This window comes from Gobio gobio (assembly GCF_949357685.1).
Source record: "Gobio gobio genome assembly, chromosome: 21".
NCBI lineage: Eukaryota > Metazoa > Chordata > Actinopteri > Cypriniformes > Gobionidae > Gobio > Gobio gobio.
In genome coordinates, this window is record NC_137117.1 from 13,220,888 (window position 1) to 13,239,189 (window position 18,302).

Consider the following 18,302-nt stretch of genomic DNA (forward strand, 5'->3'; position numbering starts at 1 on the left):
GTCTCATTCGTTTTAATGGAGGTTATTGTGTTTTTGAGCATCTGATTCTGAGCCTTTGGCTACTTTCAGTTTCCCTGGCGGCCGTTTGCATCTTTTCTTGCATCTTCTTGTAGTGCCCCCTCAGCACTCGCGCGCATAAAATTTCATAAAATCATTTTCTGCCGATCTTTTGCATTTCACTTCACCTCTACCTTGCGAGCAGAGCAGGTGTTAGCGAGATTGCCCACCTGCAGTGATGCCGTCGCAGCCACCACGTGAACTGGCCCTGGCAGCCCAGGCAGTGTGTAGCCTCTTTATCCACCAGCCACCACTGCTCCTCCGCTCTCAGCTTCTGCTCGAACTCCAGAGCATCCGATTTCTGCCACAGTGCATCCTTATCCCTGAAAAACAGAGAGATCAGGAGATGAGAAATTAAGAAAGACTCCAAGGTTCTTGTGACTCTCATTGATTCTCATTGTCTCTCATAGTTGAAGGGTGCCTATGAGGAAAATGACAGGCCTCTCTCATATTTTTAAGTGGGAGAACTTGCACAATTGGTGGCTGACTAAATACTTTTTTGCCCCACTGTAGATGTGAGTTTGCTGGACAATGTGGGACACTTGTGAGAGATATATATTTAATACTATTATACTATGTAAATATTTATTTACACTGGAAAGCCTATTTGCCTATTAAATTGGCAATAATAAGGTTATAAAAAATTATTTCTTTGAGTAGCGACTACTTTATTTTCTTTATTTGACTATATGCAAACGTGTGTTTTGTTGGATTTTGTTGAATCTGGATGTTCTTATTGTGTCTAGATGAAGTCCTGGTTGATGTAGCTATATTGAATGACTTTTGATGAGGTCTTCACTGATTCCTTTGCTCCATCCAGTCATCATCAGCAAAACATTTAGGCTACTCTCTACCACTGCATTGTTTCCCCCGCTCTAGCTAGAACATGATGGCTGTGCAAATGGATTTGTAAATGCCAGTATCTCATTTCTTATTGTGGTATTGTTATTTCAGGGAAGAAAAGACATCATACAGACATAATTTAAATGCAGGACACTGCTTACGTCTTGCAGACAATGCTCAATATTTTTGGACTGTCCTGCAAAATGCGGGACAGGTGGTCACCCTACTTTTGTGGAAACCCTTATATCCTTTTCTCTTGTTTTTTCTGCTCAGATTTCTGACTCTGTAGATATTTGAGTTTTAATTTTGTTTTGCTTAAAGAATTGAATGACCTTACAAACCACAAGAACTTAATAATCTACAAAGGCCTGAATTAAACATGTACAGCAATAACAATCTGAAAGGCAGGAACAAGCTCTGCTTTTATCTGCGCTTCTTTGAAATAAAAACATGTCACGCTGCCATTATTCGTTTTTCTTGACATTGAGAATTCAAGTAGCCTCATCTGTGAAATTGTTTTCAGTTTTTTTCTTTTCTTTTTTTGTAGTTTCTCTCCCATGAAGTGTGACCAGACCTTTTTGCAAGACCAAACTTGTAAAAAAAACTGAGGGGCTTCCATTATGTGTATAAGTTTTATTATTTTTTAAACATATTAAAAAATAAATCTAAGCTAGTAAAAGCCTATTGACAACAAGGGAAACCAGACAAAGCAAAATTTATTTCCGACAAAAATCGTCCAATAATTTTCACTCCAAAACTTTTGAAACAACGCACTAAAAAAAATTCCAATTATTTTAATATTTAAAAAACTATTTACAACTACTGATTTTTCTTTTTAATGACAAAGTAAAATTAATCGTCCAGCAATTTTTTAACCACACCTATTTACACCATGAGTGAAATTAATCAATCAATCATTCTCAGTGTGAATAAGTCCATAAGAATGCACTGAATGGCAAAATGTGTGTTCGGTGGGATAAAGCCTTGGTAAAAAACTATTGGTAAAAAAGAAATATTTTTTTCCAATAAATTCACCAAGTTTCGGACCATTCCGATGAAGCTACGATGAAGCTTAAATTTTTTTAAAATTTTTTATAAAACGCAAGATCCACTATAGTGTTAAAAATGTGCTATTGCGTGATAAAAATGCTCAATGTGTCCGCCGGATGGCACCGATCTCATTTAAAAAATTGCTTTCATGAGGCCTAGGCTTGACTTTAAAATGAAATACAGCTTTAATAAAAATACAAAAAAAATTATTTATATATATATATAATTTTTTTATTATATTCAATGGGAAAAAATGGGTCATAATTATTGCATACATATTAATTATAAATCATAAAATTATCTCAAAACACCAAAAAAGAAAAGAAAAAATATTATTGAACAAAAATATATTTCATTGATTTTACTCAAATCTTTTTTTATCTTAATCCCGCCCTCCGGGTCATTTTTGACCCGAAGGTCCTGAGTGTGACCCATAAATGAAGAACCCCAGAGGGTTAATATATCATGATGAGTCACGGGTTGAGTATTTACACTAAATCTGCTCCGATTTGGCTTGCAAGAACCTCCCTAGCAAACTGAGTAAACATGACAAGTATCTAGGGATGGGCATTTCAAGCTAAAATAATATTCGATGATAGCTGGAATTATTCGATTATTATTCGCAACCCCATGTCATTAGTTCAATAACATACATGTAAGGCAGGGTTATTCAAATCTTGCCCTGGAGGGCCAATGCGCTGCAGAGTTTAGCTCCAACCCTGATCAAACTCACCTATCTGTGATTTTCTAATGAACCTGAAGACATTGATTAGCATGTTCAGGTGTGTTTGATTAGGGTTGGAGCTAAACTCTGCAGCGCATTGGCCCCCCAGGGCAAGATTTGAATAACCCTGATGTAAGGGATGATAGTGTTGATGATAACCTTAGATACGACGAGAGCAAGTCTGCAGTGTATTTGCGCATAGTGAGTGTAATAATCAGGGCAACAAATTATTCACTGTCTCCTCAAAAGAATCTGTTTGCAAGCAGCAAAAGTCGCCTTCAAGCGACACACATACGGAAAACCCAAATGTCGTCAACTCAGCTGCGCATAATAGCACCAAATATATATATATGTATATATATATATATATATATATATATATATATATATATATATATATATATATGATTTTCGAATATTCGATTAGTTGATTTATTTTAGAATATCGAATAGGTATATTCTATAATTAAATCAACTAATCGAATATTCGAAAATCGTGACTCATCCCTACAAGAAACCCGCCAAATTTGGCTAGTGATTTGACAGCCGCCACAGTTGATTTTGACCTACATTTGGCGGGATGGCGGGTGTTAATTTCAAACCCTGCCTATAACCAGGAAACCACATGAACTTATAACAACAAAACTACCCAGATTTTAGGTTAGGAAAGAGAAGTTAACCCTGAAGTGCTGGGCGATATACTTAATAAGTTCGATGAGCCGTTCCTCCAGGTTTCCTTTGGTTTGGCTCAGATCCTCCAGCTCAGCAGACATCTGGAGATGCTGGTTCTGAGTCTCTGTCAACACCTGATCCAATTTCTGCTTCAGTTCTTCCTTCTCCTTCTGTATGTCACTAAGAGCCTCTTTGGTACTAAAGGGAGAAAGAATAAGCAAATAGAATTTAATAATAGTGCATAAAAATAAAACCTAACCTAATAATTACCAAAATCTCTTCCAGGGTCCAAGAAATCCTCATCATGAAGATCCATTTGGAAATCCATTAGTGATGGCTTTTACACATGCAGATCCATTATCTGTGCTGCATTAACCCTTTTATTGTGTTTTTGAACGCGCTCACCTTGATACACTTTCTTGCAGTTGCTGCGTCTCACACTCTCTCTCACGTATCAGAGTCTCACAATCAGTGATGTGAGAATCCTTCTCCTCAATCAGACGAGAATATTCTATATTCAGTCCCTAAATATAAACGCACAAACATACAGTCAAGTGCATGAACACAATCTGGACACACAAACATCAAACATTCCCATACATTGACAATGTTCTGTACAGTTATTTTCTCATTTTGTTTGATTTTATCTTGATTTTTGTAATATTAATAATGTTGTTTTTTGAAATATAAACATTTAAATGGTGGCTGTCATAAAAACTTGCTAGATTTAATACATGCATTAAACATTGAAGAACATTAAAAACTGTACATTTATGTAATATGGGGCATATATTTATCAAAATGCTCCTCTCTGGAGTAAATTTTTCTAGCTAAGGAGTTTATGATTACTGGATATGGATTTTCTGAGGTAAATATGACGTTACATGATATTGTTTACAAGCTGTTTTACTGACGTATTTTCACGGTTGAAACACTGATTGAGTGATTCCATGTGATATGATATGGATTTCAGTAAGTTGTACTGTATCTTTTAACACACTTTCAGATGTTCATTTAAGTTTATTTCGCGCTGTAACTGAAATTAAGGTGGAAGAGAAGATCCGTTCATCTTCTCTTGAGCTCAGCTGAGCTGCGCCAGAGCGTTCCCTTACGAGAGTAGGAAGAAGCCCTAATATGGGCAGAGCACAATCTGAGCTCGCTGAGAGCGACTCACGTGCCAGGCATTCTGAATTTGGGTCCGGACATGCTGTCCAGGGGCAAAGTGTCCCCAGCAGAGTGGTCTCTTCACCCAAATATAATTCAGACAATTTGGGGCAAGTTTGGAGAGGCAAAAGTGGATCTTTTCGCCTCACAAGACAATGCTCAATGCCGAATATATTTCTCCAAGCACAAGGATGCGTTGGCCCACGAATGGCCCAACCTTCCTCTTTATGCGTTTCCCCCAATCTCAATGTTACCTCAGGTCATAGAGAGGATCAGGGAGAGCAAATGTGCTGTGCTTTTAATAGCCCCGCTTTGGAGAAATCAACCATGGTTCTCACTGCTGAGTCAGATGTCAGATACAGCTCCGTGGCCGATCCCGCTGAGGAGAGACCTCCTCATGCAGGCGGAACGGCAGATCTGGCATCCCCGTCCCGATCTATGGGCGCTTCATGTTTGGCCCATCAACGGGTACATGAGAACCTTTCTGAAAGCGTAATGAATACTATTACTGAAGCTAGAGCCCCCACAACTAGGCGGCTCTATTCAGGCAAATGGTCAGTCTTTTCAGTGTAAAGCGCGAAGTCTGACCCCACATGATTGTGCAGTGTCAGAGGTGCTTACATTTTTACAAAAGCTTCTGGACGCGGGTCGCTCCCCCTCCACGCTCAAAGTTTATGTGGCTGCTATAGCAGCGTATCACATTCAAGTGAACGGACTGTCACTAGGAAAGAGCGATCTCATTGTTTGCTTCCTTAAAGGGGCTAGAAGGCTTCACCCACCTCGCCCCCCTTCAGTCCCTATATGGGACCTGTCCACGGTCCTGGATGCCATGAAGAGCTCTGCATTTGAGCCTCTGCATTCTGTGAGCTTAAAGCTCCTGTCGCTAAAGACCGCTTTTCTGCTAGCGATTGCATCAGTTAAGCGAGTGGGTGATCTGCACGCGCTCTCTGTGAGCGCCTCGTGTCTGGAATTTGGGCCAAACGACTCCAAAGTCGTCCTCAAACCAAGACATGGATATGTACCTAAAGTGCTTTCAACTCCGTTCAGAGCACAGGTCATTTCACTTTCGGCACTTTCATCACAGTCAGATGAAATAGATGCTAATTTGCTCTGTCCTGTCAGAGCGCTGAGAATATACATAGAGCGTTCCGCTGCTTACAGGCAAACTGAACAGCTCTTTGTATGCTTTGGCGGCCGCACCCGAGGGTACGCGGTTACAAAGCAGACCCTGTCACGGTGGATAGTGGATGCTATCTCACTGGCTTATGAGTCTAAAGACCTCAGCTGCCCCTTAGGCATTAAAGCCCATTCTACTAGAGGCATGGCCTCTTCGTGGGCTTGGTCTACTGGCATTTCTCTGAATGATATCTGTGCGGCGGCAGGCTGGGCCTCCCCGTCCACTTTTATCAGATTTTATAATTTAGATGTTCCGGCTTTACAAGCTGGGCTTCTTGCTGTATGAACAGATTTAACCAAAACGCAGTTTAGCAAAACGCAATACGAGAGTACTCTCGTAGGGGAACGTTTCGGTTACTAACGTAACCTCGGTTCCCTAAGATGAGGGAACGAGTATTGCGTTTTGCTTGCCGTGCTTGCTCACTTGCTCAGGAGTCGCTTCAGTCGATTAACCTGACTAACCTTGCGAGAGTGGTCTTATATACCCTTGGCTATGCAAATTCTGTTGCCCCTGGTGGCGGGAATTTGGAAGGACCTGATTGGTCCGTCCCACCCCACGGTGTCGCTATAGGTTGCTGCAGTTGCAGCGGCACAGCCAATCAGCATGCAGCTGCTTCCGGCTGAGAGTTGTGCAGCTGCACTGCGTATAAAAGGTATTTTTGGATAAAAATTTGCTTCAATATCTCGAGGAAAGGAATTCCCCCCATAGCGTTTTAGCAAAACGCAATACTCGTTCCCTCATCTTAGGGAACCGAGGTTACGTTAGTAACCGAAACGATCTCACGCCACAGCGCCACAACGGTATTTATGTTTTTGAATTTTGTAATAAAATGGACGTAATTTGAAATCTGTGACTTTGTTTCATATCTATAGTAACAAAGCACAAATATTATCTTGATTTATTGGATGGGAGGTGCGCTAAAATGTTTATTTCATTCACTAACTGAAAACAGGATGACTAATAAATTCTTGGGATTTAAGAATCGATATTGGTTCGTAAAAATGAAAATCGATTAAAATCGAGAAATCAATATTTTTTTACCCAGCCCTAGTTGTTTGGACATAGTAGTACCATGGTTTTTTCGACATGTGCCATGTGCAGTATCATGGTATTCTTGAAAGTACCATGTAATCCATGCATTTCACTTCCATGTTCTATAAGTACCACAGCATACCATGGTACCGCCAAAGTACGTTTGGTAACACTTTATTTTACAGTGTCCGTGTTACATATTTTACATGTACTACCATAGTAATAACAGTACATTATGCATAATTACATGCAACCTAATCCTACCATAACCCTATAGTAAGTACATGTAGTTAATTAATATTACTCAGTACTTAACCCTGTGGTGCTCTTCGGTCATTTCTGACCGGAACATTTTCTGTTTTGAAATGTTAAAAATCATCAGAATGATATGAAACTTGGTGACTTTTCTAGCATTAGGTATGTAAACACACACAAAAATTGGGATCATGATTCGAGCATGCTAATTGGCCGTAAAAAAAAAAAAGTAGCGTTCATTGTCTTTGGTCATAAATGACCGACCATAGGAAATGAATGGGAAATCGGCAAAAACACAAAAATTCACTGAATATTTGTGTATACAATCTACAAATCGGCCACAATGCTGAAAAAAAGTACACAGCAGTAAAAGGGTGACACTCTAAAACATCAAGAGTGTGATATTGACACATCCACTCACACACACACGCACACTTATACACACACACACACTAATGAAAAACTGAGCCTATGAACCACATTAAAAAAAAAATTAAATCACAGCTTCATCGGAATGATATGAAACTTGGTGACTTTTCTAGCATTAGGTATGTGAACACACAAAAAAATTGAGGGCATGATTCGAGCATTCTAAGTGGTCATAAAAAAAAATACTCCCACTTGTGCTCTTCGGTCAAAAATGACACCATAGGAAATTAAAGGGAAATCTGCAAAAACACAAATTCACAGAAAAAAATCTATATTTATAACAACAACAAAAAAAATCTAAAACTTTATAATAAATAGTCTTTGAGATTTTTTAAATATATATTCAAATCCATAAAAAAAAAATCATTAAATGTGTTAAAAACAGAACTAGGGAATTCTCCATAGAGACTAGTGATCACACCCATGGTTGTATGATTTCTTAAATAATTCCAAAAGAGGGCGCTAATCTGCCTTCAAAAAAGGCTTTTTTTGAAGGCCTAGTCTCTATTTTAAAGCTACACTGTATAACTTTTTTAGTTTATTTTTAGCTAAAAACACTCAGTTCTTTCAAAAATATATGTGCTCATTAATGTATATTTACTTCTTTCAAGTAATAAAGTATTCTCGTAAAATTATAATATGCCATTGAAAATACATATGGGTGAGGGGTTCGAATGCCGGTCGCCATGTTGCCCCTCCATCTTGAAAGTACATCAGCCAAAGAGGGACATACCTGTGAATTCAAGCTTCGCCTTTCGCGTTTTAACACTCGATGGCACCGTGTCGAATGTGGACGAGGTCGAACTGGAAGCCATATTAATCTTGGACTTAATCGGCCACCGTAGGAGTTAAAATGAAATCGGAATTGAGAGGAACAGAAACTAATATTCACTGGATGGTCATATACCTTTTCACCACTAGATGGGGGAAAATATCACACAGTGTAGCTTTAACCTGAAATACTGCAATAATAAAAAAAAAATAAAAAAAAAAATTACAAACAACATTTTTTGTATAATTTTCAATGGAAAAAATAGACCATAATTATTGCATAAATATAAAAAAATGCCATCAAATCATCTCAAAATACAAAATTAAAAAGAAAAAATATTATTGAAGAAAAATAAATTGCATTGGTTTCACTGGGGTGGAGGAAGTTTAATTTTTAGGTGTCCGGTCACTTATGACCGGGAAGACAACCAATGCAACCCCTAAACGAAGAGCACCAGAGGGTAAATATATAATTACACTGTAACAATGACACCGTAAAATAAAGTGTAACTGTACATTTTTGAAAGGGAATACCGTGTTTTGTGGTATTCTTTGAAGTATATTGGAGTACCATGTAAATACCATGGTGTATGAATATGGTATGATTCAGAATACTCTATCAAATACTGCCACTTTACCTTTTTCAAAGGGAAATTGGAAATATAAACATGTTAACTCAATAGTTAAAATAGTAGAGAGAAAAACAACAACAACAACATCATAGGTTTTATTGTTGCAAAAAGTTGAAAAATTGGAAGAACATTTCTATAGAAGACAATTACAGTGGCACTCATACTCTAATTGACAAATATCTGCAAGAAACAGTACACACTGTTCCTAATTATAGACTTAATGAGAAGCAAATTATTCATCACTGTCTGGTAATTAACCCCAATCTCGTGTCGTCTGTTTCACCGTCTCGCACAGTGGGTCTCCAATGAACAAGAACAAAAGGAGCAGCTAGAGAACAGACATTCATCACCTACTAACATCAGTGTTATCAGCCAACAGAGATGAATAATAATGATTCACATGCTGGTATGCAAAAAGTATCTGATGATCACGAAGCTCATTAAAATGAAAGTATTTAAAGTGATGCTGTCACTCAGTGAGGTTACACCTGGCTCAAAACATTTACATACCTCTGACTCGGATAATTTGGCCTCCAGCTCAGACGTCTTCTTCAACTCCATGTCTAGCTGAGCTTTCAGACTCTCAATCTCTTCATTAAGACTCTAGTTTGAAAAGTAATCATTATATGAATGAATGATAATAGCATATGTCCAATCACAAAGTAAATCAGATAAAACATTACTAAAGTCTTTTGGAAAAAACTGCATTCATGTCATGTCAGAATTACTGTGATTACAGACTCCTGACTTGCAGTGCGAGTTCACATTGCTGAACTGTAATTTTTCTCACCCAATTGCTGTGTAAAAAAACAAGCAAAAAGGCTGCAAGAGGTACATGTATATGTACGGTGCATACTTTTATTGACATTACTTTTCCAATTTTACTATTAGTAATTAACAACCCAGTAAAAACGAATAAAGAGCAAAGCAGATATAAAATGCACATCAACAGCAAAGTTCGATGCATTTTGGCAATACGAGCTTTGCCATAGAAACAAATTATCTTTGAGAGCTTGTAGAGATTGTACAGAGTCATCTTGTAATTATTGTAATTCTACCATGACATGAACACAGTGTACAGAGTTTCTGCACATTCCTTAAAGGGTTAGTTCACCCAAAAATGAAAATTGGACCATGATTCACTCACCCTCAAGTCATCCCAGGTGTATATGACATTCTTCTTTCTGACGAACACAATCAGAGTTATATTAAAAATGTCCTGGCTCTTCCAAGCTTTATAATGGCAGTGACTTATTGGGTCATTTTTTAAGTCCATAAAAGTGCATCTATCCATCATAAAACTGCTCCACACGGCTCCGGGGTGTTAATAAAGGCCTTCTGAAGCGAAGTGGCACTTTTGTGTATAAACATATCCATATTTAAAACTTTATAGACTAAAATAACTAGCTTTCGGCGGTCAGTGGTGCGCAAGTCGACTTATAGCGAAAGAGTAACCCCTGCCATAAGCCGACTTGCATACCGCTGACCGCCGGAAGCTAGTTATTTTAGTCTATAAAGTTTTAAATATGGATATTTGTCTTACACAAACGCATGGCTTTGCTTCAGAAGGCCTTTATTAGGAGCCGTGTGGAGCAGTTATATGATGGATAGATGCACTTTTATGGACTTCAAAAATAACCCAACAAGTCACTGCCATTATAGCAGCACTTCCATACACTCTAAAAAAAAAGGCACTAAAAAAGGATCCCCTATGATTACGAGCCAAGAACCATTTTTGGTGCCATATAGAACCTTTTTTTTTTTTAGAGTGTAGCTTGGAAGAGCCAGTACATATTTAATATAACGCTGATTGTTTCGTCTGAAAGAAGAATGTCATATACACCTAGGATGACTTGAGGGTGAGGAAATCATGGGCTAATTTTCATTTTTGGGTTAACTAGCCCTTTAAAGCAAAATGTAAGGCTTTTAAGACCTAAAGAAATAAAAATGAACACTGTATATTAGGGGTGTGCAATATAAAATAAGATTTTGTTGGTAATTAGATGATATTTTGCTGAGTGTGTTTTTGTGCTGTGCCATGGCTGGGTTAGACCTGTTGTGGACAGCTGACTCATGAAGACATTCATATTGTTCATATTTTATGCGGTGGTCAGTTCACAGCCATGACCGAAATTAAAATTTTAAATTAAGCAATATTTGCCACCTTAAATTGATTTCCAGGGGTATTTTTACCTATAAAGAGCATTTTTTTCTAAACTTACAGTATACATCACCCTTTATGTCAAATTCTAACATTCAAATTCAATTCAATTCCCAGTATAGTTGTCTTTTACCAATCAATTTAAATAATTATCAACAAAATCCATCTTTGCAGTGCAGAGGTGACAGAAGCAGCATCAGAAGTGGCATTAATATATTTACAATTGCAAAATTAATGCTATGATAAACCTCCAGTAGGTGGCGGCGAGTCACTATCTCAATGAGCGAGTCATTCATTAAACCCATTTGTTCAAACAGCTGATTCATTCAGGAACAAAGCAAGTGACTGTCTTTGGCCTTGTCCCAAATGGCACCCTAAACCCTCACGGTCTTCCTCTGAGTCCGCACTTTCATGACGTAATACCGCTTTGACTGCTGGGAAGAAGTCCCCTGCGTAGCTCGCACCAGCGAGGGCTCGGCAGAAGTGCGCATCTAGGGCGCATATCGACCTCAAAGGGGGCGCTCGCGAGCACCCTTCTGAGACCTAAAATGACAACTGGGACACACTGCAGTCTTGTGGACTTAACGGACACACGCACGCAGCGGCCATTGTTAGTCCACAAGACCGAAAGTGCACATGAAGTGTGCCATTTGGGACAGGGCCTTTATTGAATGGGTCATTGAATCATTAAAGGTCCCATGGCATGAAATTTTCATTTTATGAGGTTTTTCAACATTAATATGAGTTCCCCTAGCCTGAATATTGTCCCCAAGTGGATAGAAATGTTGATCGGTGTAAACCCGAGTTCTGGCTGTCTCTCTCTGCCTTTGAGAAAATGACAGGCCAGACGAGCCAATCCTGAAGTCTCCTGGTTTGACGTCCAAGCAGGAACGGTTACCGCCCTTTCCTCCGCCCAGAGAATCTGGCTCGCCCATGCAAACGCTATATTATTGTCCTCGGCTTGTGAACGAGTGAACGCTGGCAGTTTCTCAGTGTTTGGAAGTACAAATGAAAACAGAAGTCTTTTTTCAGTTCCTTCTGATCTGTGATCAGTGATTTCTTATGTGTAGCTAATTATTTATTATTCGTGCACACGCAGCGGCTTCTCTCTCTCCCGACAGAACGGTGTTTTCGTGTTTTCTATCTTGTGAGTCAGTGTTTTTGTACGTCCTCGTCGCGTCTATCGGTTCTACAATGTGCATACAGTCGTTACATCTTTAGAGATAAACTTCACACACGCCGAGGCTCGGGCTGCACTGTCCGGTCGGCCTCCAACATCCCCGACCCCCAGTACTGCATCTGGCCCACAGCGGAGGCGCCTTACGCGGCGTTAGATTAAAGAGCACCTATCATGGCATTTAAAATGTTCCAAATATTGTTTTAGAAGTCCCCAACAACAGTTTTGCATGCATGCAATGACAAAAAAGACTTTAGTTTTCTTATAATATGCATTTATTTTTACCTGTTTTGACAGCGATTCTCAAATGATTCCTTTAGTGATTCACTTTTCAAAACCCCGCCTTTACGTGACGCTAATCTGCGGTGATTGGTCCGATGACCCAGTCAGTTGTGATTGGTTTAGTCTGTGCAGATATTTTCAGAAACGGAACGCCCATCAAAGTCTTATAGTGACAGTAATTTGTTAATATGTGTCAGGAGTTATGAATATGAAAACCGCGTCGGTACTGTTTGATTGTAATATGAGCCTCAGCTGATCTCATTCATAAAAAAACTCCTGTATTCTCCTCACGAAGACTCGCGACAAATCAACATCCCTCAGGGCTTTTAGTTCAAAAGTGTGCAGATGAGGAGACATATTGATAGATTCTCATATGTCTGTGTCAAATTTCTAAACAGAGGAGTATTTTTTATTCAATACTTCCTCAAAATGGGCAGTTATAGCCTAATCATGAGCGATTGAGTCTCTTATGTGTTGTTTTCAATTCATCCTGGCAGCCGGAGGGCGCTCTGTGCACATGTAGTCCATGTATGGTACAGACAGACGAAGAAGAACCATGTGCCATAATAGAAGTCCATAATAAAAGCTTCCTGAGATCGCGAAACATACATTTGACGACTAATAAACACACAATCGCGACGATGTATGGTTTGTCTTCAAGCCACTTAGTCTTGAAATGCTCATCCTTGGGCAGATGAAAGAAGTTTGCTTTTGAGTGGCACTTCAGAACACAGCGTCTCGTCGCCATGATGTTTTCTAGTTTTCACTGGCGTCTTGGAGCGCAATAAGTGGGCGTATCATATTCAAATAACTTGACAAGTTGACGTCATCTAGTCAGAGAAAAAGCTTCGGTCTTCTAATGATTCTTAAAAATGACTCCGAGTCGACTCTTACTTTTGAAAGAAAATAACTATATATACGGTGCACTGTCATATTTCAAGCTATCACAGGATGTTTTTGTTCACTTAGATCTATGTTACACACTACATGAAAGGTAAATTTCAAAATTCCATGATAGGTGCTCTTTAAGCAGAAGGGGGGTAAGCGTGAGGGTATCCGGCTAGGCTAGCCAGCTTTCCCCAGAATAAACTGGATTACATTCGATTACTGCTGTTGTGTCTTTGTTTGCGCTGTGTACTCAATGCGCGTCACTGACGCTTTCCATATGATAGGAACATCTAAAAATAATGGTATTATCAACACTTACTCATACTCGTTCATCTCGACAGCTGTAATGGTACTTTGCATGTGTTACAAAGTTGGTAATAATGATGAAGACGGACTCGGCGTGACTGGGACTCGTGTTTATTCAGAACTCTCAGATACAAACACAATAAACTCGCGCTGACTGACAGCGCTCTCATAACTCAGTAGTTACTATAAATAACTTTGTTAGCAATCGCTGAGCTCAGTCTCTGGTACATTTGTGATGTCCGGTTCGCGAACGATCTTTCTTTTGAACCGGTTCTTTTTAGTGAACCGAATCCGTTCACCAAATCTGACTGAATCGTTCTAAACGGTTCGCGTCTCCAGTCAGCGCTGATCCATAATTTACTAAAGTTACTAACTTTCTGACATGAGTGACAGCCCCTCCGACTAGAAATAGACTAATAACCTGAAGTATATGCTGTAACTAAAACAGTTCACTGAACTGAGACTGACAGAACCGATGTGAAGTGAACTTCGGTCCATCCGTCTCTCTGGCAGCAGCTCGTGCCTGCTCGTGCCTCGTAGACCTCGTTAAACCACGCCCCCTCCGCTCATATCAAATGCAAAGATGTCAGCCAATCACAACAGTGGGCGTTTTTACTGAAGTCTCACAGCAGACACGCCTCTTGAAGCAGGGCATTCAGCCACAGGGCAAACAGCAGTATAGAAAAAATACCTTTTATTTCTAAATTATGATATTTTATGATGTAAAAATCATACTAACAATATAAGTACACCTCAGGAAACATTATAAAATAATAGAAAAATGCCATGCCATGGGACCTTTAAATAAACTGATTCGTTCAAAATGCGAATTGATTCAAAACAAATCACTGCTCTGTGTTGCTTGGAGACATGGCGAAATAAAGGAAAAACTAACAATATTTTGTCTAAAATGTAAGTCACAATGTTATATAACTTATTTAACTGTTATATAAAATAAATATCACATTTTCATTTGTGCTGATTTTGGGGAAAAATGTAACTCTTGCTCATGTGATATGATGTAGTTATATTACAACAAGTTTTATGATATAAATATAAGATAAAAACTCGGGGAAAAAATGCAGTTGAATCTTGAAATTTGGGGGCATATAGCAGCATACGTCACACAGTGTAAGCGTGAGTGAAGAATTCAATGTCAGCTCGCACATCGTTAAAACAAAGAATGAACTTACATTATCAATTTTCTTCTTCTCATTGGGCTAAGTAAAACACAGTCGTAAATGCCGCAAATTGTCACGTGAACAAGCAAATCCACAATGAAAGAATAAAAATAATGTAAAACGCTAATTAGATTAGTTTTAATTTGGTATAGTATTTAGAAAGTGTCATCTAAAATTTAAGACCTCTCAAAAGTAAAAAATAAGACTTTTTATGGCCTTACATGTAAAAATCTAATTTAAGACTTTTTAAGGATCCACGGGAACTCTGAGTGTAAGTATTTGACAAGATGGATAATGACGATAATGAAGATTCTGCGATCATTTTACCTTTATCTGGTTCTTGAAAGTCATGCTCTCTGTGCTCATCTGAAATTTCACTGTAGAGATCTCTTCTCGCGCAGCGTCCCGCTCCCCCTCTGATTTGTCCAGCAGCTCTTTCAGTTCCAGCACAGTTTTTGAAAGTGTCTCGGTCTGTTGGAGCTCTTCATGTAGACTAGAGTTTTCTTGGTGAAGAGCCACCAAGCTGGCATTGAGTCGCTCAGTTTCCCTCACTCCTTGCTGTTGCAGCTCTTGTATCCGAGCAGCTTCGGCAGCCCATCGTTCCCGGGCCTCTTCCCGCTCTGCGGTGAGCTGGCAAATTGTTATTCCCAGCTCCGCCATTTCTGTGTTGACTCGGTGGAGACACTCTCTGGTCTCAGCATTCTCCAGGACCAACCGTTCATTCTGGGCCTTGAGCTCTATCAGCTCCTCTTGGGCTGAGGCAAGTTCAGAAGTTGTTTTCTTGTGTGCTGATGTCTCCTGGTTTAGTTGTGAAGTTGAGGCTTCAACACGTTCGCTAGACTGCAGGAGCTCATTCACATGCAGTCGATTCTGCTCCTCTGCCTGCTTCTTCAATTGCTCAGTCAAGATCCGCAGTTCTGCACAGGAAGCCTCAGTGACATCCAGCTTTGCTTGAGTCTTGTCCTTCTCCGCCACAGCACTGTGACGTTTAGCCCTGAGATCGAGCACTTCCTCCTGAAGCCTTGAAACGTCTTTCAAACTCAATCCCAGCTGGTCTTCCAGGAGAGTCACTTTTGAGGCCATCTCTTGGGTTTCTTTAGTCTGACATGCGCTCTGCTCAAGTTGGACCTTCTCTGCAACTTTTCTCTGGGCCTCAAGACTCTTAATCATCTCTGTTTGTTTAACGAAAGCTCTTTCTGCCTTTGACTTCTCCATTTCCAAATCCCTCTCCCGACCTTCAAGTTCTTCTACCCTTCCCTGGAGCTCCTCACAGAGCTTCTCCCGGTCCTCCAGTTGGGAATCCTTATCTTTAATCTGTGCAGTCAGGTTTGACTCATTGCATTTCGCAGCTCCAAGACTCTTCTCAAGTTCAGCAATCTGGCTGTTGATGTTGCGTATCTCCTCCTGCATAGCTGTGAGAGCCGCTTTAAGAGTGACCTGAACCTCCACGAGGTCCTTGTTCTCCAGCTCCAGTTGGCGAACTGAACTCTTGGATTCCTCCAACTGCATGTTGGCCTTATGCAGACTCTCATCCAGACTCCTGTTCTCCTCTCTCATCCGTTGCTCTCGTTCATCCACTGTTACTTTCGCGTCATCAACTTGTGCTCGCAACTGCTTCTCCGAGGCCCTCAATCCAGCCAGCTCACTCTCCAGGGAAGATTTGTTTTCAAGCAACTCCTTCTTGGTGCCCTCACTCTTGTTCATCGTCTGGAGGAGCTTGCTGTTTTGCTCCATAAGCACGGCACAGGTATCTTTGTATTCGTCAATCTTCTTGACCTGCTCTTTGGTGCTGTTCTCCAGTTCAGATATGGCTACCATCAGATTCTGTTTCTCCCTATTAAGCTTCTCTGATTCCTTCTCCATAAACTGGACCGTCTTGGTACTGGAGAGAAGATCGGAGTCTTTAGCCTTTAGCTGTGTCCGCAATCCTCTCAGCTGCCCTTCCAGACCACTCATCTTCTTCTCAAGCTCTTCTTTATCCTCTTGCATTCCCTTGCTCTCCACTTTGGCCTGATTTTCCATAGTTTCCAGAGAGTGCTGGAGATCTTGCAGTTGCCTCTGAAGGTTGCTGGTCTCTTTCTCTCGTACCGCAAGAGCCCCTTGGAGTTTGTCCATGACATTACGGTGCTCTTCTGCCCTGGTCTGCAGTTGTTTACCCTTCTCCATCCAAGCTGCCATTTTTACCTCAGCCTCTTGGAGTGCCTCATCCTTCATTCTGACTTTCTCAGCTAGTTGTTCTGCCTGCCTCCTCCTCTCTTCTCCTTCTGTCAGAGCGTTTATCCTCCCCTTCTCAGCCTCTTTCAATTCATTTAACAACTCATGAATCTTCTGGGCAGAGTTGAAGTCACTGGCTGCCCTCTGGCCTTTCTCATCCAATACTCCGCCTAGCCTTGCCATCAATTCCTCATTTTTACGCTCTGCTGCTGCCAACGTGTCCTGGAGGTCCTTATGGGAGGCCTCTCGGATGGTCTCACGTCCTCTCAAGACCTCCAGCTCATGGGATAGGGCTCGTTCGCTCTCAGCTAGCACCTCCAGGTTCCGCTGGAGCTCCTGATGGTTACCTTGGGCAGCTAGAGAGACATCCAGCTGCCTTTGGAGCTCCACCACAACCCCACGGAGTTCACCCGCCTCTGCGCCTAACTGATGCACCTGGTCCAGGAACTCTCTTTGCTTTAATTCAGACTGGTCCAGCTCCAGACGGAGTTCGTCTATAGCACTGATGGAAGAATCATTTAGTCCACTGGAGTTTTGCACAGACATGTCTGATAGAAGCCCAGGTCCAAAGTCTGGACTCCCAGGGAACTCGTGGGCCTGCTACAAGGTTTGGGAGAAAGAGAGAAATACACATAATGAGAGTGAGGACATACACTTAATCAGAAAGAGAGAAAGAGATGAATCAGAGCAGATTTGAGACAAACAATGCCATCTGCTGGATATAAAACAGTGGTGCAAACGTTTGTAAGGTTAGAATGATACATGACAAATAATAAATATGTAATATATTTAATATTAATAATTAGCATAAATATTAGTGCTGTCAATCGATAATTTTTTTTTACTAATTAATCAAATCACACATTTTTTTGTAATGAATCGTGATTAAAAACATTGGAGTTTTTAATATTTTAATAATTGCATAGTTACTCTCCAAATTAATGTAGAAACAACTTAAAGACAGTATATTTGAAAAATGTGTTGTAATGGCATCTTTTTATCTTTTTATCTTTTTATGAATGAAGGCCAGTATTACGGATACTAATACTGCTACTGATGTCTCTATGAAATAGATTTTTTTTTTATTATTAATCATAGACATCCAACATTACAGTATAATTGAAAGCTATGAATTTCAACATTATTAGGCTTTAAATAAAATTAAGTTTAATTTAAGTGAACTTAAAAACAATATTCACATAAACCCATTATAATAAATGTCATATTTACCTGTGGCCTTCCTACCGGTCTAACAGTGCAACTTTAAGAACTCTAAGTTCATTTAGA

At 39.9% G+C, this 18,302-nt stretch overlaps 1 protein-coding gene across 3 annotated transcripts in view; it reads right to left on the minus strand.

The window, feature by feature from the left end:
- The window catches only part of fyco1a (FYVE and coiled-coil domain autophagy adaptor 1a), a 51,846-nt gene that overhangs the window by 20,206 nt on the left and 13,338 nt on the right, over positions 1–18,302 (minus strand). For 2 of the 3 annotated variants that reach the window (XM_079802149.1, XM_079802150.1), the window contains 6 exons: positions 15,129–17,615; positions 14,814–14,840; positions 9,317–9,409; positions 3,752–3,870; positions 3,377–3,544; positions 228–380 (listed from right to left, as the gene is read on the minus strand). In XM_079802149.1, the coding sequence (XP_079658275.1) occupies positions 228–380; positions 3,377–3,544; positions 3,752–3,870; positions 9,317–9,409; positions 14,814–14,840; positions 15,129–17,615 (3,047 nt within the window). The remainder of the gene's footprint in view (positions 1–227; positions 381–3,376; positions 3,545–3,751; positions 3,871–9,316; positions 9,410–14,813; positions 14,841–15,128; positions 17,616–18,302) is intronic. The other variant, XM_079802151.1, reaches the window with a different exon arrangement.